At 48.2% G+C, this 25,773-nt stretch overlaps 2 protein-coding genes across 5 annotated transcripts in view; one reads left to right on the forward strand and one right to left on the reverse strand.

Annotated features, from left to right (window-relative positions):
• MRM2 (mitochondrial rRNA methyltransferase 2) overlaps positions 1-25,773 on the forward strand; it is a 338,368-nt gene that overhangs the window by 96,182 nt on the left and 216,413 nt on the right. The window lies entirely within an intron of this gene.
• The window catches only part of LOC127057557 (uncharacterized), a 110,687-nt gene that overhangs the window by 11,189 nt on the left and 73,725 nt on the right, over positions 1-25,773 (reverse strand). For 2 of the 4 annotated variants that reach the window (XM_050966375.1, XM_050966377.1), the window contains exon 4: positions 22,672-23,131. The exons of the other annotated variants lie outside the window; for them this stretch is intronic. Coding sequence is in view for 1 of the 2 variants with exons in the window: in XM_050966377.1 (XP_050822334.1) it covers positions 23,128-23,131 (4 nt within the window). In the remaining variant the exon portion in view is untranslated. Of the gene's footprint in view, positions 1-22,671; positions 23,132-25,773 lie in introns of those variants that run through there. 4 annotated transcript variants of the gene reach the window in all.

A 25,773-nucleotide genomic window follows, 5' to 3' on the forward strand; every position in this document is an offset into this window, starting at 1 on the left:
TTTCATTCCTCACTGGAACAAAAGCAAAATCTCTCCGATGTTTTCGCAAACCAGACTTGTGTTGAAACAGCAGTTTCCCTATCATAGCTCTTCTCCTTACCAAAAGCCCGATTGCTCCTGCAGTTCCTTTATGTGGATGTTGTCCAAACTCGGTTTAAGCATCACTTTAAGCAATGGCACAATCTAAGCCCTGGTCTACACTATGAATTTATGTCGGTATAACTAAGTCGCTCAGGGGTGTGGAAAACCGAACTCCCAGTGTGGACAGAGCTATGTGGATGGGAGAGCTTCTCCCAGGGATATAGCTACTGCCTCTCGGGAAGGTGGAGTATCTATGCCAATTGGAGAAGCACACTTCACTAAGCGCTACAGTAGTGCAGCTGCAGCGCTGTAAGTGTAGACAAGCCCTAACAGATTTCACTCCTTCAAAGCTTTTCTTGACATACAGCTTGAATTCTTCTCTTTCATCATTTGTCCTATTTACTCCTCATTACAATCCTGCTGATGCTAAATAATTCCCAGCTCTTTCAGATATCTATATACTGCTATTTGCCACCTCAGTCTCAGTCCAATAAAAGATATTACCTCATCCATTTTGTCTCTCTAATATCCTGAGACCGACATGGCTACAACATCGCATACTTCAGCCTTTACTTAGCCAAGCTAGAGAGATTTAACTCTCATAATCTTCCTCTTAAAACAATCCCTACAGCCTGCTGATCGTTTTTTGGTGCCTTTCTGTGAACAGCTTCACAACTGGTCAATATCATGCTGGTAATTCAGTGCCTAGACCCCAGCTCCAAAGAATCATTTCAAACACTATGCATGTAGGTGGAAGAACAGGGAATAATGATTCAGAGAAGAGAGATTCTCCCTTGGGATTGGGACCAGGTGCATTGAGGGAGAGACTATAAGAAAGAAAGAAAGAAAGAAGAAAGAAAGAAAGAAAGAAAGAAAGATCCATTTTGTTAAGGTACAAGGTTGCTCTGTGCCTGTGAGTCTATGGAGCACAAAGGAAGGGGAATGTGCATTGTTGTCTCCAAAAGTGTTGCAAGCCAATCACCTTTGGCTCTTTGTTCTCTGCTCCCTCCCTGGGTATTATGTTCCCAATGCCTTCAGGCAACTCACTCTCAGGCTCTCTCTCCCCACCATCTGCCACTGCAAATTCCATCAAGCTTCTACTCTCCAGGAATAGAGTTTCAGGCTATTGTAGAAGTAAGTGTGAGAGAAATCCAACCTGAACAGAGCTTTACTGTATTCTGGTATATTTCCATCTCACACACAGGAGACATGTGAGTTTAGGAAGCAGAATTCCCCATTCTTTCCCAGAAGGTGTAAGGGTAGCACCGAAGCTACCAGCAGGTGCCATGGAGCTGTGGGGTCCCCTGGCCTAAGGCCTTTGCACCTGGACTCACTGTGCCAGTCTCTTCACCGAATGTCCTTTCTCGCTGGACCCAGGCTGACGGACAGACGTGGAATGTCAGCCTGTGCCTGCAGCATGATCCCACTGTCTTGTACGGCTGGAGCCATTGGCCACACAGTCAATGCTAATCCCACTGTTTCGAATTACAAAGCTGCCAGAATCCCACGGAGCCACCTCCGATCAGAGGTCAGCGCTGCTGGGCTGCTTTGAAATCTAGACAGGGGTGTCTCCTCCAGCAGGCAGCTTTTAAAACAACAGCTGGAATCCTTCCCAGCAGGGGACAGCGTTGGATGTTGGGGATGGGGATTTGGGACATGGAGCCAAACCCCCTGGTTTGGGCTCATCCATAGGTATAGCCATCAGTGTCAACAACAGAGTCAGCATCTTACCCCCTCCTCATTCAGTAGCACTCAGTGTTGCTGCTAGGAGCAAACACCCAAAGTCTGTTTCATTAGCTGAGATGATATCTGAGTTTCCAACATCAGATGTTGCATCAGTTGTCCTGCTATGACAGGCAGAATAGTGCTGATAGGAGGCTGTATTAATTCAGCTGCAGTGGCACTGCCAAATCTGTTTCTCTAAACTGGGTTTCAAATATCCCAAAGTGTGAGGGGTTCTGATCAGACTTTTGGTTTCACCTAGAGGCTATAGTAGCTACCAACCAAATTCAGATCCATATGCCAAACCCCACTGAAGTTTGAGGGTGTTTGTAGCCAGGAATTTGATTTAGCCAGATCTCTAGTAATAGCAACTATCACTCACAACTTAATAACTAAGTCAGACCAGATCCTCTGCATAGATGTTCTGCCATTGTGCCTTAGCGAGGTTGTTTCTGGATCCAACTCCTCCAGATATTCCCTGCACATTTAGGACTGGGTACATCTTAAGGAACCAGGCCCTGGCTCTGTTAGTGCCTCCTATTAGCTTCTTATGGACCTTGATGTGTCTATTTCCCTCCTTTGAAGCCACTTGGATTGCCAGTGGTAGGCATCTTGCAGGGCACAGTGGCGCTGGGAAACTGGCAGGCTGATCCAATTCTTCATGCATTGTAACTCCTCTAGATGGGGGTCTGAGGATGAGAGTGCAGGACCATCAGTGGGACAAACTTGGTCATGCCCGGTAACATTCCTGCCTTCAAAAGGCCCCTGGGTGCAGGGGTCTCAGTGGACAACAGCCTAAGAAGATCACTTTACTCAGGGGCCTTTGTATATTTAACAGCCATGACAGAGCAGCAAAAAACTATTGGAGCGTGTGTGACTAAGCGGGAGGGTCAGATGAGAAACGATCCTGCAGCGCTCAGCCCAGCTTTAATACTTCTTACAGATTAATGACACTTACTGCTTTGAAGAAGAGAAAAAAGAGAGGGGAGACTAATTGGAAAGTGGTGCAGGGGAAAGCCTGAACCTAAGCCCCATCTCCTTCAGCCAGGCCTCAGGGGAATGACTTCTTTCCCTCTGTGTCTCTGGTCCCTTATGCTGATCTCCAGTCACTCCAATGCTAGACGAGTGTCTCGTATATCAACAGCAGTGGATTTCTGAACGCTTCGCTGCTATTCACTCACCTAAACGTGTTCTCAAGAGAAAACAGACTCATTTCTTGGGTGCTGGGAATCCCTCTGAGCTTGCTGGCTGGGCCACCAAATCTCCAGCTGTGTCAGACCCAGTACGAAGGGCAGAAACATTTCTCCACTGGGAGGATATTACAGATCCAAATATCTGGAAGGGTACGTGCGAGAACAGAGGGCTACAGTGTCCCTGACTGAGAAGAATCCAGGTACCCCAGAGTGCAGGATGCCTGAATACAGTGAGATAAGGGCCTGGGTGAGAGTTTTAGCTTTAGTTGCCCAGAGAAAAGGTTGGCTCTGAGAGACATTGTGCTGGAAGCAAAGGTAAGATTTGGGCACAGCCTGAATGTTAGGAGCAGGCGAGAGGGATGAGTTCAAGCCAGCACGCAGGTTATAGGCCTGGGGGATGGAGAGAATGGTGGGATTTGAGAATGAGAGGTTGGGGAGCATCTGTGAGGAAGGATAAGGAGTTCTGCTTTGGATACGTTGTTTTTAAGCATCCAGAAGGAGATGTTGAAGACACAGGTGGGGATATGAGTCAGGACGGAGAACAAGAGCTCCCGAGCGGAAAGGTAGGTTTGAGAGGGGCCGACGTAGAGGTGGTAGTTAAAATGGTGTGAGTGGATGAGATCACTCAGTAGTCAGGTGGAGAGAGAGAAAAGGAATGGCCAGAGAAGTAGGCCCACCAGGAAAGGACTGTGCGGCACCAGCCAGTGGCGGACAAGCTGTTGAGTAGGAGGGCCTGATCAATACTGTCAAACACAACGAAGAGGCAAAGGAGGAGGAGATGGAGTGCAGACTCGGACATCTGACCAGTAAAGTCCTCCCTTCAGGAGTGTGAATAGGATGGAAGCTGGGATGAACTGGAGGAGAGGAATTCAAGGCAGCGGTTGGCTCTTTCAGAGATTCTAAGGCCAGGAGGAGGGACCATTGTGTTCCTCTAGTCTGACTTCCTGTATAGCACAGGTCATGGAACTCCTTTACAATAATTCCCAGAGCAGATCTTTATACACACCCACTGCACTGACAAGTCCCAAATGCCCACTTGCATGGCCGGCTCCATCAGAGAGTGCAGGCCTGATCCCACAGATAATGCTGCCGCACAGCCTGCATACCCAATACACCATTTGACATTCCAGCATCAGAGGCACCCCAGTGCCAGTGGCTAAATTCAGAGCTTGAACACATTCCCTAAGCCCTGGCACACTCATGCCTCAGAACCAAGTGCTGCCTGGATAAACTCTGCCTGTTTGCTCAGTGGCTGGAGGTATGTTGGCCACCAGCCAGCTTATCTGGGACCCGACTGTCTCTCCTCCACCCACTGGATAAGACACACTCAGCCTGGGAGGGAGTGAGAAGCAGGTGACTCACTTCGCAGGTTTCTCATTCCTCTTGCCAGCTCCAGTGGCACCACTGGCCTGAGTCAGCCTCCCTGCCCCCATGTGCTTTGCTCACTCCCGATGTCCGTCGGCACGTTGCTGATGCAGCGTAGCAGAAGACAAAAAGCACAGCGGGACTGAGTCTGCTGAGGATTCGGCACCTCTTTCAGGATGCTGACACCACTCAGTTCCCCGCTGCCCATGCTCCAAAGAAGAAGGAGCATCATTTGCAGGGGGCAGGAATTCCCTCCTTCCTAGCCTTGAGTTTACCCTGGAAGAGTTGCCATCTTGGCTGGCCTGGCACCAAGGGATTGAACTGGGTCCCATCAGAGCTCAAGGCATGGATTTCTTCCACCTACAGTGCTTTGAAACAGCCCCATATCCTCCGTGGCTGAAGTACGCAGATGCCAGGGGGACACTCCCATATGCAAAGCTTGAAAGGCACTAAAGGATTATCTTTTGCCCACTCTTCAGCTGTATCTGTTTTTCCCCTGCCTGCAGCCACAAACATCCCCAGAGCTAGAGCTGCTGAAGCCATGTGCTGCTCCTGAAGAGGGACTAAAGGTCAATTTACTCCTGCCCTTTACAGCAGGAGAAGCACTTAAGCCTTCTGAGCTATATCTGGGCCACTGTGGGCAGGAAAGGAAAATAAACAGGCAGGGGAGCTCTGGGCATCTCTTCCTCATGAAAAAGTCAGAGGGTCAAATCTTCCAGTCCTTAATCAGGTAAAACTTCTATTGCCGTCAGCGCCTCCACTCGTAGGTATAAACATGTGCTCAATAACTATCCACTTCATGCTTAAAATATCTGAGCCCTCTTAACCAGGGCTGAACATCCTATGTGCATTGGCTCAGGATCTGCATTTTCTGGCATATGCTGAACAGTGTTCTGCACACAGATGGTGCCCAGTTAATAATACAGATGAGGACAATAAGCATTGACTTTATGGACTCTGTGGATGCAATTTCTGTTCTTTGTTCTGGATTTGGCATGGATACAGCTGAAATCTGAAGAGTTTGAGGCATAAACACATCTGATACTCAGACGACATTCTCTCATTTCTTCCTTTTCTCAAACTCAGAACAAAAAACAAAAAAAACCAACATGTTTTTCAGTTAAAACGTAACATTGCACATCATCCATTGCCCTACACACAGCATGGGGCAGAACCTGCCACTCCTAGGGAGTTAATTGATCTCCTCTCATCTGATTCACGTTCTCTCTTTCTGCATCTTTCTTCAACTTTGTGCTGCTTTTCATGCTGTCAACCACAGGAGCACTCAAGGGGAAAAAATAGTGGATGCTGAGCACCCACCATTTGCCTCCCATCCACCCTCACAGCACCTCCCACCCACCGATCAGCACCTCCCACTCCCTCGCAGAACCTGTTTTGTGGAGTGCAGACAGGAGGCTTTGAGGGGAAAGGGAAGGAGTGAGGACAAGGCAGGCTCGGGGAGGGGGGTGGAACTGGATGGGAAGAGGCGGGGCGGGATGGGGCCTTGGGGGAAGAGGTGGAGTGGGGGTGGAGCCTGGGGCACAGCTGGGGGTCAAGCAACTCCGGGCACGTTCAAAAGTCGGCTCCTGTGCTGTCAACCATGACACCTTTCCCAATCGCCTGGGACCAGTTGCTGGAGTCTCTGAGACTTGGCCTTCTTGGTTTTGCTTCCATCTATCAGAGTCCTCTCTTTTCTCAGCAGGCAGCAGAGAGATAGGCTGGTTGGGTGGATAGGGTGCTAGCCCTGAGAGACCTGGGTTCATTTCCTTAGTGCCCCTAGGGACTTCCTATACAACCACAGGCCAGTGTCTCAGGGTTTCAAAGGTTTTCAGACATCTAGTGGGGTTTATGAAGAACCTGATCTTCTAGGCACTTTTGAAAATCCTACTAGCTGCCTAAATACCTTTGAAAATCTGGCCCTTAGTCTCTCTGTGCCTCAGTGTCCCCCCCATACAATGGGGATAACAGCAAAGCTCTACCTCACAGAGGGGCTGTAAGGAGAGCGAGGCACTCAGATACAATGGTGATGAGGCCACATAAATACAACAGGTAGAGTGGAAACTTCTCTATACCACTGTTCTCCCTTCTCCAGGTATTTTTGGCCCTTTCTTTTCTCCTATCCCCCTCACAGCTCCCTCCCTTCTGAATGCAACCTTGGCAGTATTTCTTCTATGCTAATATTATTAATCCCCTGAGGTCTCTCTTCAATACCCCTGTGCAGAGTGATTCCTGTTTTACAGATCTAGGAACTAGAGCGCCTGGCAATGCTTTCAGGTTCATCTAATGACTTCCAGATCCTTAATTTAATTTAATTACCAGGCCTTTCTTATCTTAATCACCCTGCCTCTGTTTATAAACAAAATACTGCCTCCCTGCCCTGGGGGCTGCAAGCTGGGAGCAGCACCTCTCCTCTGCAGAACTCATTACATTCCACACTCTGCTCATTGCCTTTGCCAGATGTCTGCATAGAAAGTCACGCAAGCTGGGACTGGAAATCCCACCCAGTAATGAATGTATACTGGCAGCTTTGCTGCCTCGGCCTAAATGTTCAAAAGTGGCTTCGTATGTTGGGTGCTTCCATTTTTGGATGCCTGAATTGAGACACATCCTTCTCCCTCCTGAACCTTGGGCCCTCACACAGCAACAGTGATATGGCTGTCACTGTGACGATTGATGATAAGACAATCCCTGTCCCAAGGAATCTAGGGCTCCATTTTCAAAATTTCTCATTACCCAGACTCTTGTATTGTTTTCCCTGGAAGATTCAGGGTGTTGAGTTCTTTTGAAAATCTGGCCCTTCCAGGCTAAACAATCCTGTCATGATGCACCCTGGCTATTTCAGTCTTAGGCCTCTTCTGAGCAGAAGTTTGGAATCCTTCCAATGTGGTGGGTTTTTTGGGAGGGTGATTTTTGTCCCCCTGTGAATCTAATTCTAATCTGGCCAAAAGTTGCTAACTCAACCACTACCTCTATAGAATTAAAATAAATGTCCACAACCTGGAGTTAAAGAGAGAGAGAGAGAGAGAGACCTGGAATCAGCAGAAGACGAATCTGCATGAGGCAGAAATGGAAGCCAGCTTTGGAGTGTATGTCAAAGGCTTTCAATAAAAAAAGCACCGACAACATCTGTGCATGTGTAAATGCAGGTTTTTCCATGTGCAAATGGCTGCTGCTGTCAGTTCGGTGTGTGCATTTGTGGAAGCGATTGGAAGTTTTATTTCTAAGTTATTCAATGAGAACAAACCCAGATAAATGCTCCCTGCTCCCTGACAGCAATGCATTGCTCCAGAACCTGACTGTTCCTCTGGAAACAGAGGTGGACGGGGCTGCATGGGATGGAGGGAGACTCCCGTTGGTGGGGAGGGGAACTGAGGAGTTTAACATCCTGCTTTTATTTTCCACCATCTAGAACCCTCTGCAGTATCTGCTTTGTTACATACGCTTCCCTTATGAATCTGCCCTTCCAAATGCCATTTACACTTAGAGAGGCGACATAGTTGTCCCCTGACCTTATTACAACAAGGTATAAAGTAGACAGGAGCTAACTGTGACATAACTGGGGTTGGTAACCAGGCTAAAGCCTTGGACATGCCCTGATTGCACCCTGGAGAGGTCCCATCCACACTACAGCCTGCAACTGTGCTGTCACTGGATCCCTGGGCATAGCTGTATATGAAGTGCAGACTGAATCCCTCGCAGATTGTCACCAGCACACTTTCTTTGTAGCCATTGGCCAGAAATGTATGGGAGCAGCTGGCCCATTCTTATGGAGAACATTAACTTTTGGTTGTTTTGTTTTCCTGAAATGCTGATCTCTATTAACCTCGCCTTTCCAATCGAGAGCTCATCTTACAGAACGTCCTGGGTCACAGATTGCCATGATTCCTTTGCATCATGCTGGCTGAGAGACGGTCATGCCTGAAGCCCAGATACTGCAGCCCAAGGGACAGGTACAAACCAGACATCACCAGACCACAGCTGGATGACACAGCAATTACCCTGCATCAGGCTAATGCCAGTTAGATGATAGCTGGGGAAATATGAGCATATGCACTGGTAACCACTAATTCAGGAGAAAAGGAAATTCAAATGGAGACAAGGACACACGAAGTCCAGAGTGTCCATTTGTATAAAACTTTTCCATAATGCTCACATTCCAGCTCTGAATTTCAGAGAGGATCATCCCAGATCTCTGCAGCGAGAAGACCTTCAGAGTTAGGATTGCTCCAGATATCTGGAAAGAGATCACCAGCTCTTGGAATCACAGCAAGGTTAAACCACAAACCTTCGGAAGAGAACCACCATTCCTCAAAGCTTTGGAGAGAACCTTCTGCTCCCTACAGGGCATTCAAAGGGCTGGAGTAGCAGCCAGAGGGCAAGAATGTTCTGAACCACAAGTGGGGCGTTTTCCTTCCTGCGGTGCTACTGCTGGTTTGAGGATGCAGAGGTTTGTGAACAGCCATAGAAGAGGCTGTGTGAAAAGCCCCTTTGTGTCTGAGGTGAAATCCCATAGAAACTGCTTGGGATAATTCAGGTTGTTCAGCAGATCCCCTCTGAATGAGAGCAGAGTGGGGAAGGAGCATGGCAGAGGAATTCATATCTAGCCCCCTCACCAGTAGGTTACAGGTGGCACACAGGTTTTTCTTATGATAGCTTTGCCCTGGTACCAATCAAGCCTCTTTAATCACTGTTCATCACACACACAGACTCACCAAGGCACACGCAGAGCAAACGTTCAGAGATAGCCGGCACCTAGCAAAATCATTACTTGCCACTTTAGTTTATTTCAGAGCTGACAAAAAAAACCCAAAACTCACACAATAGTAAAACTTCATAGGCCACTATTAAAGTGTGCAGAGGTCAGCCGCTATAAACAGATTCCAACCACCTTCTCCCCATAACCTTCCAGCAAAACAAACCCTGCAGCAGAGGTCAGAATTTATAACACTCTACACTCCCCTTGCTCCTTGCAGCCAAGAATCGTAAAGGGTCTCACAACTCAGTAATGAATTAAGCCTTAAAGAACCCCTGCAATGTGGATAATTCTCCCCATTTTTCAGATGGAGAAACTGAGGCACAGGGCAGGCAAATGACTTGCCCCAGACTGCACATCAAAGTCAGTGGTGGAGCCAGGAGTATAACCCCATAGTCCTCACTTATAGGCCTCTGCTCCAACAACTGGAGAACGCTGACACCAAGTATATAGTGGGAGCAGACAGCTTCTCGGAGCTGGGAGGCATCTCATACCAGCATCATTCCACCTGTACAATTATATCACTATAACCCCCCACACGGAGGCTCTAATAAGAGGCCTTTTCTCAGTTTAGCTTATGTCGCTTTGGAAGTGATATTTACTAAACTGGAAAAAGGCCCTCCCATTTCAGAATACAAGTGCACAGTTGGGCCATTATAGGAGTATAATTGTACCCGGTGCTCTGAAGGCCTGCTTCACCACAGCACTGGAGCGCCTAACAATTACTTCTGGATTTGATTCTTTCAACAGCCCTGTGAGGCAGAGAAGTATTGTTTCCACTGTATAGATGGGGGCCTGGAGCATAGGGTAGATGGAGTGACATCTCCAAGGTCGCACAAAAAGTCTTTGGCTGATCTGGAAGTGGGTCCCAGTTCTCCCAAGTCCAAGTGAGGAGGCCCATGCTTCTCATCCCTTATTCTACAGCTGCCACTAGAAACAGAGAGAAAAGCATCCATGCACAGAACACATTTTGCATGGGATAATCACAACCTCTCCACTCAGTGCTACATGCTGTAAACCTGGGGCAGGAGAACAGGGCCGGCTCTACCATTTTTGCCACACCAAGCAAAAAAAAATTCTAAAAAAAGCCACCCGAACTGCCGAAGCAAAAAATGACAGAATGCCGCCCCGTAGCATGGCCTCCCCAGGCACGTGCTTGCTCTGCTGGTGCCTGGAGTCAGCCCTGCAGGAGAAGGCCATGACTGCTCAGTCCAGGGTGGAGACAGACTCCCCACCCCCAATGCCCGCACCCCTTGGCACAAAGCGACAAGCAAGAGGGAAACTCAGCCTATGTCTGCCATCTCCCCCAGTTGGAGCCCGTAATGATGGGGGCCATGAAAAGGGAAAACAGTCAGACAACATCCCCTCCACCTCCGCCATCCCTGCCCCATTACCCGGAAGACCCATAAACCAGACTGGCAGCAATAAAAGCTTATCAATTTGTAAAACACCCCCACACACACCCCAGCACATATCCTGGGGCAGCTCTGTGATAAGAGATTCAAATGCAGGAAACAGGAGTGAAAACACAATACAGCGGGCTCCATAACTAGGTTCTTACATAAACAATGGCTGGTCTGTGTGTTAATAAAGGGAAGGCGTATACAGCACCCAGTTCATTAGCTGGTGTGTGTGTGTGTGTGTTCTGCACTAGCACAGTAGCTGGCACAGAGGGCCTGTTTATTGAATGCTTAGTTCTCAGCATCTGGCTTGATTTCACCCTTAATTCTATGTTCTCAGTCCCTCCTGGCCACCTAGAACCAAACTGAGCCCTGCAGTAGTGAATGCAGCTCTCACTGAAGTCAATGAAAGTTGTGCCAGGGCTGACCTTGTCCCCAAATGTTTATGCCCAAAATGTCAGCTGCTAATGGGAAAGTTAATTGAGGGTACAAAAAGGCCCCGTCTGCCTCGAGAGTCAGGACACCGCACCTAGTAACTGTTATTTAAATATTTGCAAAGGCAGTCTGGTGTGATTAAATCTGACCTCGGCTTCGTCATGTCATTTCTCCTTGGACAGATAGACTGATTTGGAAGTAAAACATTTCATTGGCAATTCATTCAAGACTTTGTTTTTTCCCCCATGGATCAGAGAGCTGTAGGTTGAAGTCTTTCATCAGGCCTGAGGCTCACACTCAGTGTTGATGCTGCAGGGCAGCACTGGTAGACGTGCCAGCCTTCAGCTGGGATATTTAACCCAGGCGCCTCTTACCAGCTCCAAAAGCTGCCCAGGTAGAAGTTAAAGACTCCCTGGTACTCACTGGACAAGTGCAGGATGTGCTGGTCAGTAAAACAGTTTGCATTGTTCAAGAATGCGTGCAAACTGTTGACAAGCTGGAGCAAATTAACGGGTATATGAAAATGATTCAGGCTGCAAGGGCATGGGCAGCTGGTTTTCTTCTGAGACACTCTCACTGCTTCACAGAATGGGAGCAGCCCCTGGATCTAGGACACCAAAGTCTCCACCCTGCCATTTACAGCCCAACTCCACATACAGGTGTGAACATGACTTAGTGTTCGTTAGAGCCAGGTATGGTATAAGCTAGATGCTCTCCAAGCTTTACACAGAACTCTGCCAAAGCACCTGGATCCTAACCTCTAGACTCTCCTGCTGTTGCAGTCCTCATCCACCGCAGGGCTGTGCACTTTAATCTTGTCTTGCAGCTGCGCAGCCGTTCCAGGCCAGGCATCTGGGGAGCAGAGACTGCCAATCATACTAAGTTGGGCAGTGGTTTTGTCACATGGACAAATGGCCCCTGGGAGTAGCATGGAATCTTCAAACCCATTTCATATGTGAGCTGAGTCAGGCCTTGAACTTAGGTCTCCAAAGGCGATGGTCTAGTGCATTAACCCAGCTCGGGCCCCGTTTCCACCGGAAGGAACAGATTCCACTCCAGCTCCACGAGCTGTTCCAGATGTTTTGGAAACCTCTTTGCTATTCAGTAAGAGCTCCAGAAAAATGTCTTAACGCAGTCCAATTTAAAAAAAGAGAAAAAGAGGCTATGAAGAGCACAACCAAACCCTGGGAGCCTGGAACCTGTCCCCAGGCTGAAATCTGCCTAAAATGCAAAACAGAAGACGGGGAGTGCAGGCAGCACATACAAGCTAGAAAAAGGTTCTTAGAGGCCAAAGAGAACATACAGAGCTTTGCCATTGCTTTCAGGCCAGGATTTCACCCACACTCTTTCTCAAGGGACTGCCCCACGCATTGCTGGGTTAGAATCGTAGATATCAGTCTGGACCGAAGGCCAGAAGATGTGTTCTAGCGGAAGCAACAGGCTTGATCCCCCACAAGGAAGGTGACCGCTGCGCTTAACTTCAACTTCCCCTGTTTGTTGGCTAGAGAGCAACATTAATAATGGCCTTGAAAATGTTGGGTTTCAACCTCCCAGATGAGTAAACCACAACGTGGTGAATGTGGGGTGGGAGGGGTAAGAAGGGAGACTGCAACATCCAAAGGGTAAAAAGAAGCACTAGTGAAGCTACCCTATACATGCCAAATAAGCACTATAACAGAGTCCTTTTTCTTTTAAATAGCCAGGGCCTGAGTTTTGTGAATTTCACAGCCCACCTTGGGCTTCTCTCTCTGGAAATAGAGGAACTAGCTCCCACTGGAGGAGAAAGCTTTAATTGCTGGAGCTTTTTGAACAATCCAAACCCTGTCCCATCAGCCACATCTCTGTGCAAGGAGACAAAGGATGGAACAGAAGGTCACCAGTGTGTGGTAGTGTAGTCAAGTGAAAGCCAAACAGCTGGAACTGCAGAATCTAGCACCAGGAGGCTCTTTTGACTTGTTTATTTTTTAGCATAAGTGAAATGTAGCAAGTACAGAGCAGGGGCTTGAGTCATGGCTCACAGATTATACACCGCAGCGTATCCATTCCTGCTTGATGCAAACACAGATTCCCATAGCTAATATTGCTCCAGGAGCAGCAAAAACTCAGGCTAGGATTTTGATTGCCTCTGAAGGAATCTGTTTGTGTCCCCTTACTGAGCTAGTCTCAGACATCCAAATCTCAAATGTGCCTCTGAACTGACCTATTTCCTCCCAGTTTCCATTGCTTCCTTTCTGTCTGAAATCCTGGTCTAGTAAGTGGTTGATTTATAAAACACCCCTTTTTGCCACCACCTTCAGCCAAAGTGCTTGGGTGCTGCACAGCAGTATCAAAAACAATGCAATCAAACACCAGAAAGCGAGAGAGACCCAAACAACACCCTGGATCCAAACACCACCAAACTCTAGAGACGTTCACAGCCAGATCTGCACTTCTTTTCAGTAATAAAATAAATAAGAAGCCAATACTCCAAGGTGCTAATGCAATGCAAATAAATAAATAAATACATAACAATACTCAGAAAAAAGTGGAGGGGCCTATGCTGGACGAAGAGAGATTAAAACCATTGAACACATGTGGAAAAAACAGTGTGTTCCAGATGTTTTTAAATTCGGGGAAGAATGATCAGAGGTGGACAGGTGGCTGCAGCTCAGCCAGAACCCCAGTGCCAGGCCTTTGACTCAAGCCATCTTTCAGCTTGCACAAAATGAGGAAAATGTCTGGGTTGCCATCCACTGAGGAGCTCCATCTTTCAAGAGAAAATGACCTACCCTTGCTCCAGGATTTGAGAAGTTGAATTTTAATAAGTCAGTGCTGAGTAACTTCATGTTGAGTCACCCAAGTCATATCAGGAAACATATGAATTCAGTTCCCTAAATAAAAGGAGATCTTTGCTAACTTTTTCTTTTTTCCAGTTTTGTTCTTTGTCAACCAAAAACAAAAAACTGAAGCTCCATCTGCCCTAAAAAGGTCAGATCCACGTCTCTCCCTAGCAACTGTTTATAGATATAAAGTCTCCAAACCTGCTGCAGAAGTTGCCTGAGCTGAGAAGCTGGATCTGACCCTCCCCAAAGTCCCAGGGCATTTGGATTTCATGCCCTGGGTCAAGCATGTCTTTAAGTGGGGTGGGGGGAGGTGTCATATGGCTACTGGTGCACTTTGAGTGGTATAACGGGGCCAGTCTCATACAATATGGAGCTTCTGGCAAGGGCAGGGCTAAAGCTGCTGGGAAAGAAAAATTAGGCCATGATATGCCTCCTTGTGCATTGATCTTACTGCCAAGGGATGGGGGGTGTCTGATGGTGAGTTTTTGCCTGCTGTGTTCTGGTGCCCATAACTGAGAGGTAGGTAGAGCTGGGCAGTAAACGGCAGAACCTGAATGGGATACAGAACTCCCAAATGAGGGGCCCCTGACTGTGTGGCCATCTGCTTTACTAGTTGCTTAAGGCTGACCTGGTGTTTCAAGGCATTTAACTCCCAATACTAGTGCCTGTCCTAGGCTTCACAGAGCCCTGTGCAGCGTAACACTTGCATCATCCCATCAAGTTTCCAGCTCACATGTGGCTAGGTGCTGCTACCGCTATGGGCTCACACCCACAGAGGTCACCTTCTGCAGGCCCGCTCTCATGGGCTTGTGAGTCTCCATGGCTTTGGTAACCCTCCAGCAACCCCACACCTCCCAGGAGAGTCTGTAGGTGCAGTCAAAGCATCACTTTACAGAGGATGAGGAGAGTGGGGTTTAGGAAAGCGTGGGTCTGATTCCAAAGTGTACCTCTCAGGCCTCGTTTTGTGCTGCGCCATCTTTGTACCTCCTGAATTCCTTCTGCAGGCTGGAGCAGTTCCTGGGGTGAGTTGAAGCAACCTCAAGGGGCTGATGTAAATCAGAGCAATCCCCAGGGGCTGCTCCAATTTATGGCAGCCTTATTCCAGGCTGCCTCTGGGTTAATCAACACCCAGAATAGCTGCAGCAAAAAATGTTCCAATTATTTCACCTCCAGCTCCATCCTTGCACTAGGGGCTGTGAACAGGATGAAGCGTAGGATTGCATATGGTGACTCTATACCACAGCAGTGCCAGGAAAATTCCCCTGGGGCCATTGTGGTCCCTTGATACCACCACAGCTGATTAAAGAGGCCACTGTTGGGTTGGAATCCAGCCTGTAATATCTGTTGCAGCCTGCGGGTGGGCTCAGAGGTGGTGCTATGGGTGGGGACAAGGGGAAGAAGGAATGGAATATGGACCTTCTGGAGGAGGATTGGTTCCCAAACCCAATTATAGCAAGATCTAAGGCTGCCGTTGCAAAAAAACACCAGTGTGCACCAGTAGCCAAGCAGCGGCTTATTGCTTAGTTCCTAGATGCCTTTCTCTTCCAGAGACCAGAGCTCATCCTCTGCTGAGCTCTCTAAGCCCTTGATGTCACTGAGTTCCTTTGTTCTTCAGATCTGGGCAGGGCTCAGGCATCTGTCATCATCAGCACTACTAAGAAGTCCATAACCTAAGCCACATCCTATTGTGTCCCAGGACTATCCACCGTTGATCAGCCCCAAGGCAAAACCGCACATCCTGGTCTCCATGCAGGAGGCAGGTAAATGAGAACGACTTTGTTGGAATGACAGACCTTGCCAGCAGCTCTGACCCCTCCTAGGCTGGGTGTTTGCTGGGATATTGTTATGTCAGCAGCAGCCAGGGCTCACACACCTTTCTAGCGGGTAAAGCCTATTTGCATGCTGGGATGTGTGGGAAAGGCCAGTCAGGATTAGGATGAGGCTGGCATCTGATTTAATGGTGCTAGAAACCTTATGAACTAGTTATTCATATAAGGGATCAGCCTCAAATGGGGGAAGCCTCTCAAGGTCTTTTTCCCATCTCTCCCTTTTGGATCTGACCCAGAACCAATGCTGTAGGACAGTTATTCTCAGCTATACCAGGGCTCCGGCTCCCAGCTAGCCAGTGTCCCTCCAACACACACACACACTCTTTAGTGATATCGGAAGGATAGTGTGGTCACAACCCCCCATGCACATGCTTGTAACAGGTAGGTCAATAACCAGTTGCTCTAGAAACAGATTTCTCTATCTAAGGTACTTAGATGGCCCCTTAACAGTGGTATCTGAGCACCACACAATCTTTGTTTAAATATATTTCTCCTCACAACACCCCTGCAAGGCAGGGCAGTAATTTATCCTCATTTTACAGATGGGGAACTGAGGCACACAGAGCCTAAGTGACTTACTTAAGAAGTCTATGGCAAAGCAGACTCAAATACGTGCCCTCCCATTCCTTAGGCTAGCACTCTCACCACTGGACCATCCTCCCTCTCTGGAACCTCAATGACATAGTCAAGGTAAGAGGGACTGAGAACCTGCTCTGTTTGGGGACTCATGTTCTAACTCATGGGGCTTCAAGCGGATGCTCAGCCATTGACATCCCAGCCACATTCCACTAGAAATGAAGATGCCCCTTTGGCTGCAGACTCACAGAGGAACTGAGCCTACAGAACAGCTATTTGCTTAAAGCAGGGCTCTGTGGGGGAAGGAGCGGGAAGCAGGAGCATACCATGTAAGGAGAGAAAGCAGGTACTGATACACCCCCATTCTTGTGAGACAACACCACTGGGGTCAAAAGGGGTGGGGACAATGCCCCTCACCTCAATGGAGGAAAGAGGGCACTCTGGGCTTTGGGGCTGTACCAGAGGCTCTCTGAAGAACAACCTTGCCAGTGCGTCGGGGTACAGAGACAGCCCTCTCCCCATGTGGGAAAAGGTTCTAAGAGGCTGCTCCAAGTGAATTATGTTTCACTTGAGCACTCTGTCTGTTCCACTCTACTTTCTTGTTCTCATTCCCAGCTGCTGAATCACTGAAAGCTGCGTCCCACCTTGCACTACAGGTTCTTACAGCTCCCAGGAGTAATGAGAACAGCTGGTAGGAAAACAGCACTGGCTTAGTCATCTGTAACTTCAGAAATCCTGAAGTTACAGATGACACTTTCCATCTAATAACCTTCAGCATGATCCTTGTTGAGTGGCGAGGGGGAGGGGTCCTGTCACCCAAAATACACCAGCTAGTTCCAGTACAACAGCACTTCATTCATGAATACTTTGAACCCATAGTCACATGGTCTGGTCACTTATTCCTCCCACCTTCTGACTTCCTGCTTCACCCTAAACCCACTTGCCCCAGAGATGAGGCAGGTGCAATGTATCCACTACTGCTGGTGCAGTGACCAAACAGGGACCGGACCATAGATGAATCAAACCCTTGAAAGGGTGGAGTTTAGTGTCCACAACACCCTTATGCCTGGTGCCATACGGAAAGTCAAGTTCTTTGGAGAGGTTTCCATGTTCAAGGTAAATTACACAAAAGCTGCAGGAGATCAAGTTAGCTAGAGATTGACATGCCATTATTTGTACCCACAGCTGATGGCAGGAGCAAAACTGGAGGCCAAGCCAAGGCCCCTCTGGAAATGTGCCCTTTGCCTTTTAGGTGGGGGTAAAAAACAGGATTAGCTACTAAGGGCTGCAGATCCCCCCACATTCAATATAGTCTCTCACATGCTAAATACACTAGGAGTTGTGGGGTGCCTTATCCTGAAGGGACAGGACCTATCGACTAACTCTGGCTACATACCAGTGGGAACCCAATTACCTGCCCTAGTAGCCAGGTACCACAGAGACCCTGGATAAATAGTGAACAGAGTGAATTGCCACATGGTCTCCCTCCTTTCCCAGGATTTGTCATTGTTTTAGCTCTAAGCCAGTGACCACCATGAATGGGCACATAGCACACACCCACGTGCAGCCTCAGGAACATGGCAAGGGCCAAAGCCAGCCCTGAGATGTCTCCATTACCCCTAGTTAGGAAAGACACAAACACCTCCCTAGGAGCAGCAGGAGAAATCAGGCCTGCAGGTAATAGGGCAATTATTTCAGGTCGAACAACTGTTGGCTATAGAAACCCTTTGCAATAAATGTCATTTCATCCCAGTCCCACTGTTGACTTTTCTCCAGCTCAAGCCTAACACCTTGAGCCATCAGGCTGCAAAAGGATTTCAGAAACAGCAGTAATGGCAATGCTCCAAACCCTCAGATCTACGGGACTGATTTCCAGATTATGCAAGGAGTCACTCAAATTGGGACTAGAACCTACACCTACTTGTATGAAATGATGAGAGATCCCTTGATGAAGAGATGCCTCTCTAGCCTCTAACATCCTCCCCCTGTGTAACTAACAGGAGAATCACTGGTGTTCCAAGGGGCCTCACCTCTTAAGAAAATATAAACAGATCATTTATCTCACTGATGTAACCCACTGACTAGAGGATTCATGTAACAGGTCCTGTCTGTGCTGATCTGCAGAGGGCATGAATTGTTACAACCCCAGCTTCAGAGTCCTGTCGCTTTAGCTCAAGCTGTAACAGCTGATGATTTTAGCTCCGGAGGTCCCTGTGTTTCAACCATGAGAGTGGCCGTCACACTGACATGTTGGTAGGGATGAGGCAGAAGGGTCACTTTACCCACACTTAGGGGGAATCCTCATATGAGAGTATACATTTCCTAATCTGCCCCATGGGGGGTGGAGTGGCACAGTTTTCCTTTAAGGGGAAGCTTGTCTTAAAAGAGAAACACTTTGTATTTCTCTAGCGCCTTCCATCCAAGAATCTCAAAGCATTTTAAAACACAGCTCCTAGTCAGGGACGGGGAGTTTTACCATTTCCCTTCAGTGGGTCCCAGCTGATTTAGGCTTGTAGGACTCAGGTTGCCGGGCTAAAAATTGCAGTGTAGATGTTTGGGTGCAGGCTGGAGCCCAGGCTGTGAAGGGGGGTGGGTCTCAGAAGCTAGGCTCCAGCCCAAGCCTGAATGTCTACACTGCAGTTTTTAGTCTTGCAGCCTGAGCCCTGAAAGCGGAGTCAGTTGACCTGGGCTCTGAGACTCTGTGCCACAGGTTTTTATGGCAGTGTACATGTACCCTCTGATCCCTAGTCACTTGTCTGAAAAGAATCTTTCCTCCTTCCAGCATAAACGGAACTTCACATTCAGTGGCTTTAGCAAAGATGCAGCCTGGATGAGCCCTGGGGAAAAACAGAGCCCTCGGCTGCTGTTGCCTAACTGAGAACTCTGTGGGACACTGTAATGACAGCCTAAATAATGGAAAAGCTGACAAAACAAACGAGCAAAACCTCAACTGATGAAGCAATTTCCCATGGTTCGGCTGCCCCTTGTGGACTATGACAATAAGGACACGTTCACAACATATTTGAAACTCCATCAATATATTTTAATATGAAGCTTGACAGATACAGGGCGGGCCTGTGGGTGTTAACTCTTGCCGCTTCTCTTGCTACGTTGCATGACGCACTATTTATATGGGATTCTACTGGTCTGTATCTTAATTATGGCAACAAGCTGTCTCATTTGAAGAGAGAGAGCGAGACTGTTGCACACTAAGGGGCTGATCCAAATCCCATCAAAGCCAATTAGGGTGACCAGACAGCAAGTGTGAAAAATCAGGACAGGAGGTGTGGGGTAATAGGATCCTATATAAGAAAAGGACCCAAAATTGGGACTGTCCCTATAAAATCATGACATCTGGTCACTCTAAAGCCAATAGGAGTCTTTCCATTGGACCAAATGGGCATTACATTTGGCCCTTACAGCACTAGCTCTGTGCAGTATTTTTATTACTAATATTTTTTGCATTAGGGTAATGCCTAGAGTCCCACCTTAGACCAAGGTCCCATTGCATTAAGCACTGTGTAAGCACATAGGATGATACAATCCCTGCCCTGAGGAGCTTGCAAACTAAAGTGACAAGACAGACAAAGACTGGGAAGCGAAAGAGAGGCAAATTGACTTGCTAGTGATCATGCAGTAGATGAATGGCAGAGCTAGGAACAGAACAGAGTTCCCCTGTGTCCCACTGCATGAATACCTGCAGAGGAGTAGCATGTAGAGTGACTTTTTATTCTTGTTTTACTCAGTTGTATGTGTGATCACCCTGTTGCACAGGGCCCCAAATAAGATACATAAAGTAAGATCTTAATAATGCGCATGCCCTCAAATAAGGGAGTCAGGGTGCTTCATTAATGTATTATTAATAATGATCAGTGTGAATATATTGATGAGGCTATGCAGTATAAACTTGTGTGATGGGGACTGTGGTAGACTCTCCTGTACTCATGTGATACACACTCAGTGTCCTTGGAAACAGTGCAGGAAGGTTTAAGATGTTCCAAGCTAACCACCTGATTCCCACATCCCTCTATCCACAAAGCCTTTAAACATATTTACACTCTCCTCCCCTAGTGGTTAAACAAACAGTTGCTAAGATTAGTTGTGCATAGGGACACAGAAGGAAGAATACAGGAAGGTAAATAAAGGCACACCTGTCAAACTGGTCTCTGGTTAAGCATCTTTTACAGGTCAGGTGAATGGTGTTTGCTTTCTTCCCCAGGACACATCACTCAGAGCAGCAGTTTGCCTGCAGAACAACAGAGACCTTTTCTTCCGTTGATCTTGTCTCACAAGGTGGGGCCTACTGGGCAGTAAATGCTGAACCACCCACCCTCTGCCTTTCAGGCCCCTTCAAGGTGTCTCAAGCTGGGTGCCCAAAAATCCGTTTAGGCTGCAACTTGGTGGATGTGTTGACTCCCAATTTCCCACTGTTGCTACTCCTCGTGCACTGGGACGACAATGGTGAGCACAAGAGCATAATCCCACTCCATGTTGTAACTCCCATGCCCTTTAACCCTGCTCAGAACAAGCACAGAGGACACGTTAGATTACAGCCCCAGTGAGACGCCTGAGTCAGCTCTCCTGCCATTTCCAGCCCTCACAGAGCTTCTAGGGATTAAATGGAAAATGCCAGAATTGGCAAAGCTACCATCTGAGTCGGGAGCTTCTGCGTGCCCATGTTTTGTGTGCTAGAACTAGACTGGGATTTGATCCTTCCAGGACAGGCCTTTTGCCTGTTATCTAAACAGGAATCTATAAAGGCCTCTGATTCCAAAAAGAGGCTGCAACAGCTTGGGGCTGTGTGCAGAGAGAGAGAGGTGTAGTGCCCATATGGCTGTAATGAGACCTCCATATGTAGTAAGAGATACGTTTCCACCATAGACCCTTCCTCTGTCCCTAAAACAGGCTCTGCTAAAACCCAGCACAATGGCCTCCTTTGTTTTTAGTCTGGCCTTTTCACAGGAGAACCAGACTGAGAAGGGACAAGCAGGGACATTTTGGAATGAGACCCGTAAGTCCCCACCAGTGGGAAAGCAGGACAAAGAGTGAATCTTATCGAGTGTATAGTCCAGCGCCTCTTCTGGAAACCAATAGGAATTATTCTGAACTGCGTGTGAATAGCAACAGGCCAGTTCACAGGCTGTGAGGAATGGACAGGGTCTGAATTTGGTAACCAGTATAGCATTGTCTTTGATACTTTGAGCTTTGCCTCATGACTCCCTCCCCTGAAGCGGTCTCAAATTCCTGCCTCTGTTGTGTTGCCCGATGCTGCCATCCGTAGCACAGAACTGGTATTACTGCTCCAGTACATTTGTTTATTGTGAACATTGCCAGTAGCTTGTCACAATGTGTGTATTTCTCACTGCCACCTAATGGTGAGGTGAATGGAGTCTGTTGAATAAAGATCTCTAACTATATCCACACAAGACTGTGGGGCTTGTTTCCGATCCCTAGTCCGTTCACGCATCCGGGCAGAGTTCCTCTGGGTGGCGTCCACTGGCTCCCTTGACGCCTTCGAGGAGCAGTAGGCGTTGTCTGAGGTTCTCTGCTCGGTGTCCCCATTAGGCTCCCTTCTTATGACCCTCTGACCGCACTCCTGTCCCTGTTCTTTTATTAGTTGTCCCCCAAAATCAGTTGGGTTCTGAGGTCCTGTAGATCCTTCCCTTAGGCTGGGAGGGGGGATCTGTTAGCAGCGGGAGGGCTTCCGCCCTCCCAGTTCCCAGAAACCCAATAGGTACATGCAAGTCTCATTTTAGGTGGGGGTTCGGTTCCAAGGTTATCGTGTAAAGAAAAACCGCATATAGCCAAAATTATATCCCCAAGCCCTTTAAACTCCACCCACAGCTCCTGCAGGTGTGGGGGGGGAAGGCATTTAAAGGGCTCCATCGGGCTCCCAGCCACCCTTTAAATGCTGGCCCCGGCCCCTCCGCCGGAGCTGTGGGTGGGGTTTAAAGGGCTCCGCCGGGCTTCCCGCCGCAGTGGGGAGCCTGTAGGAGCCCTTTAAATCCCTCCCACAGCTTTGGCAGCCTGGCTGGGGCTGGCATTTAAAGGGCCCGGAGCTCCACGGTGGCTGGAGCCTCGGACCCTTTAGTTTGCCACAGGGGCTACCAGCCACCTCTGCAGCTGGGAGCCCCCTGGGCGATTTAAAGGCAGGTGCCCCAGGACCTTTAAATCTTGAGGCCACGCCCCTTACTTGAGGCCACGCCTCCCACTCCGGCCGTACACGTATAGTTGAAATCACGCATGTTAAATGCACATAAGTTGCAAGGGACCTGTAGCTGTTTTCATACTTGCTCATGTCTCTCCCGCCAGTCACCTGGTACTCTGTATTGCTTTTCCCTGACTCCCTCCTGCCTCTTGGAGTCTTTCTTACCATGTGCTCTACAAGGGGCCGCGTCTTAAATCAACTTGGAAACCACAGCTGGAGCAAAAGACCTACTTCTTAAGTGTTATGTGACACCAGTGCTCTGGAATCTGCACTGGCTGCTTCTTGGTTGAGTCAAATGATTTTGACCTATAAAGCCCTAAATGGTCTGGGATCTCCTCCCTGAGACCTCCTCCATGCTATGCAACACTTGACCTCAGAGGGGTGAGTGCTTTAGCTGAACCCCCTGTGGTGAGAAAGGAATGAGCTGGTAGCAGGGTTCTCTCTGGAGGTGGCATTGAGCTCCCCAACTAGTCTAAAATAGCCTGAACCTGTGGGTCTTTAGGGCCTGCTGCAAAGCCTATTTGGGCAGGCCTGAAATCTGCAGAGTGGGGGAGGTTTGGCTGAGGGTGTAGGGGGGACTTTTAGCTGAGGGGGTTAGGGTTTTGTGGTAGCTCTGGAGAGCACATCTCAGGTTTGTAGCTTGCCTTCTTTAGCATGGAGAAAGGTTGTTGGTTTGTCTCTCTGGTTGGACTACGTTTTTAACAATCTGTTCAGGGCACCAGAGCCTGGGATAGAAGCTCTCTTTACCTATGGGAATCAAAACAAATACATTAAACATCAGCCTTGAGGCACTGCGTGCATGCAAGGAAAAAGACACCATACAGTTAGGTCATTCTAGCCAGAACCTGTGAATTCCTGCCAAATCAATCACGGAACATCCCAGGCTACCGCTGCGGAAATATAGCTAGTGTTTTTTATGCATTTGCACCATTAAAAGAGGGCAATGCACAGCAGCCAGCCACTAGCAACCCCAGCAATTGAAAGGACTTGGGGAAACAGCAAGATGGCACAAGGCATCCCTCAGCTGACATGGAAAACCCTTCCCCTGGCATGGAAAGATCATCCACCTGGAAGGGAGGAAATTTTCAGCTGGCAGAGGGGAACCCTGCAGGTGGTATGGCAAATCCTTCCAAGTGGCTCAAGGAGGTCACCAGAAGACATAAGGAAATCCCTCACGGTGGCCCAGTTAAACATCACTGGTGTGGGAAACCCAACACCTGGCATTACTAATCCAGTTATCTAGTATAGGAAGCCCATGTGAAACAGGGAAACCTTCCAGTAAGCAGAGGTAGAAGAACCCATCCGGCAGGGGAAACCTAGCCCCAGTAAAATCCTACCATGTAGCACAATATGATCCATCCTCAGTCACAGGGAACCCAGGGACTTGCAGAAAACAGCAGCCTCCCATATGGCACAAGTTACAACCCATCTGGTTGCGATGATCCTTCTGGTTTATCTGAGGTTTCCCTACCACCGGCATTGGGAACATGCAGTAGGCACACACAGAAAGATTCCTCCAACCCCCATCTTGGCACAGGGAGTATCTGGCATAGGAGTCTAGCTGGTGTTGGGGAAAGAGGCATCTATTTGCTTTCTCCCTTTTGGGCAGGGGTGGTGGAAGCATACATCTGTGGGTTGTGCTGGTGGTGGTGGATGTTTGAATTCCTCATTTCTTACTCCAACTACCCTTGATAGCAACCAGCTGCCTCAGTGAACCACCCCATATCTGCCAGTGCTGCAGCAGCAATGACGGATAAGCAGGGGGGCTAGATAGCTGTGCTTGAAGGATCACTGGTGAAATATTTAATGTTGATATTAAATGTTTTTGTTAAATGTGTTCATTCATATCATGCTGAAGTGAATGAAAACAGTTCACACATCTCTCAGCTATTGTTTCAGGCTGGCTGCAGACTCAGGCAGATATCAGGCAGTACACTCTAACGGGGGGGAGCGGTGTGGCCTAGTAAACAGAGCACTGGCCTGGGACTGAGGAAAACTGGGTTTTATTCCCAGCTTCACTGCTGGGTACCTACCTATTGTTGCCTCAATTTCCCCATCTGCAAAACAGGGATAATGAAACCAACCTCCTTTGTAAAGGACTTTGAGATCTACTGATGAATAGTGCTTTATAAGAGGCAGGTATTATTATTAGTGTCATTGCATCTAGTTACCTTCTGTTCACATTTTTACATTTATCGTTGCAACCACAAGAGCTAGGAGCTTATGTTGTAAACTTAAATACAGGAGTACATTTATGCAGTCACTTAAAAAACCCTGCAATATGCAGCTGTTATACATGACAACCTAATCACCTTATAGATACAGGGGTATCTATTTTGGGGGACACGGCGGCAGTCCTACCTGAAATTTGGCCTGTGTAGAGGTATTCCCTGGCTGAAGTTAATTCATCTGGAGAGGTATGTTAAATAGGCAATTCCTCACCATGCTTCCAGCTGAGGGAAACTGATATTACAACAGGTCAGAGGTACTGGAACTAGGGGTGCTGCCGCATCCCCTGCTTGATGGAGTAATAACACCCCAAATACATGGTTTCTGCCTTCAGCACCCCCAACTATAAAAATTGTTCCTGCGCCACTGCAGCAGCCATGGGATTCCCCACAGCCAGTGCTCTGCAGCAGTGCTGTGCAATACGAGTGCCCCGCATCCAGCACTTCTGCGCCATTCGGAACCGTTCCCCACAGCGGCATTTCCAAAACACTGGAAAGCTGAGCCCCCGCCCCCCCAGGAAAAGAAAACCAGTTGCGCCCTATCTTAGCAGGGCAGCACGGGAAAAGCTTTCACTGCCACTCTTCTCTCCCCTCCAGAGTGATGCATTCCACATGCTGGGGCAGGCTGCTCTGCAGTGACTCCTGCTGAGGGAGGCGGGGATAGGAATAGTTCTGATTCTCCCATACACACACACACACTCATGTACATAATACTGAACTCCTGCATCATTCCCTATAGTGACCCCTGCTGCGAGAGGCAGAACTGGAATTGCTGTTGGAGAGCCCCTTGCAGCCAACCACACTCTAACACCAATCTCTGTAGCGGCTCTTAGTTTTCATTTCATTGTTGTCCTTTGCTTGGTGCCTTTCAGCTCTGGGAAATATCTGCTCAGCCCCAAAATACATGGATTGCACCATGCAAAGAGAGAGGTCAATGCAACATGCTGTTACCAGCAGAGTATTAAATCCTAATGCGCTGCTGACAATCCAGGCTTTGTCCAGTTCTGCCTATCGGAAGCAGCAAGGGGGCTGTGAGGCGGAAAAGCGGCTATGACAGAGCTCGAATCAGCTGATTCTAAGACAGGATTACAAATGACAAAGAATGAGAAAAAAACAAATGAGCAAAATTCCTGCCGCATACACAGAAATCTTCCTCCTCTG

This window comes from Gopherus flavomarginatus, chromosome 9 (genome assembly GCF_025201925.1).
Source record: "Gopherus flavomarginatus isolate rGopFla2 chromosome 9, rGopFla2.mat.asm, whole genome shotgun sequence".
NCBI lineage: Eukaryota > Metazoa > Chordata > Testudines > Testudinidae > Gopherus > Gopherus flavomarginatus.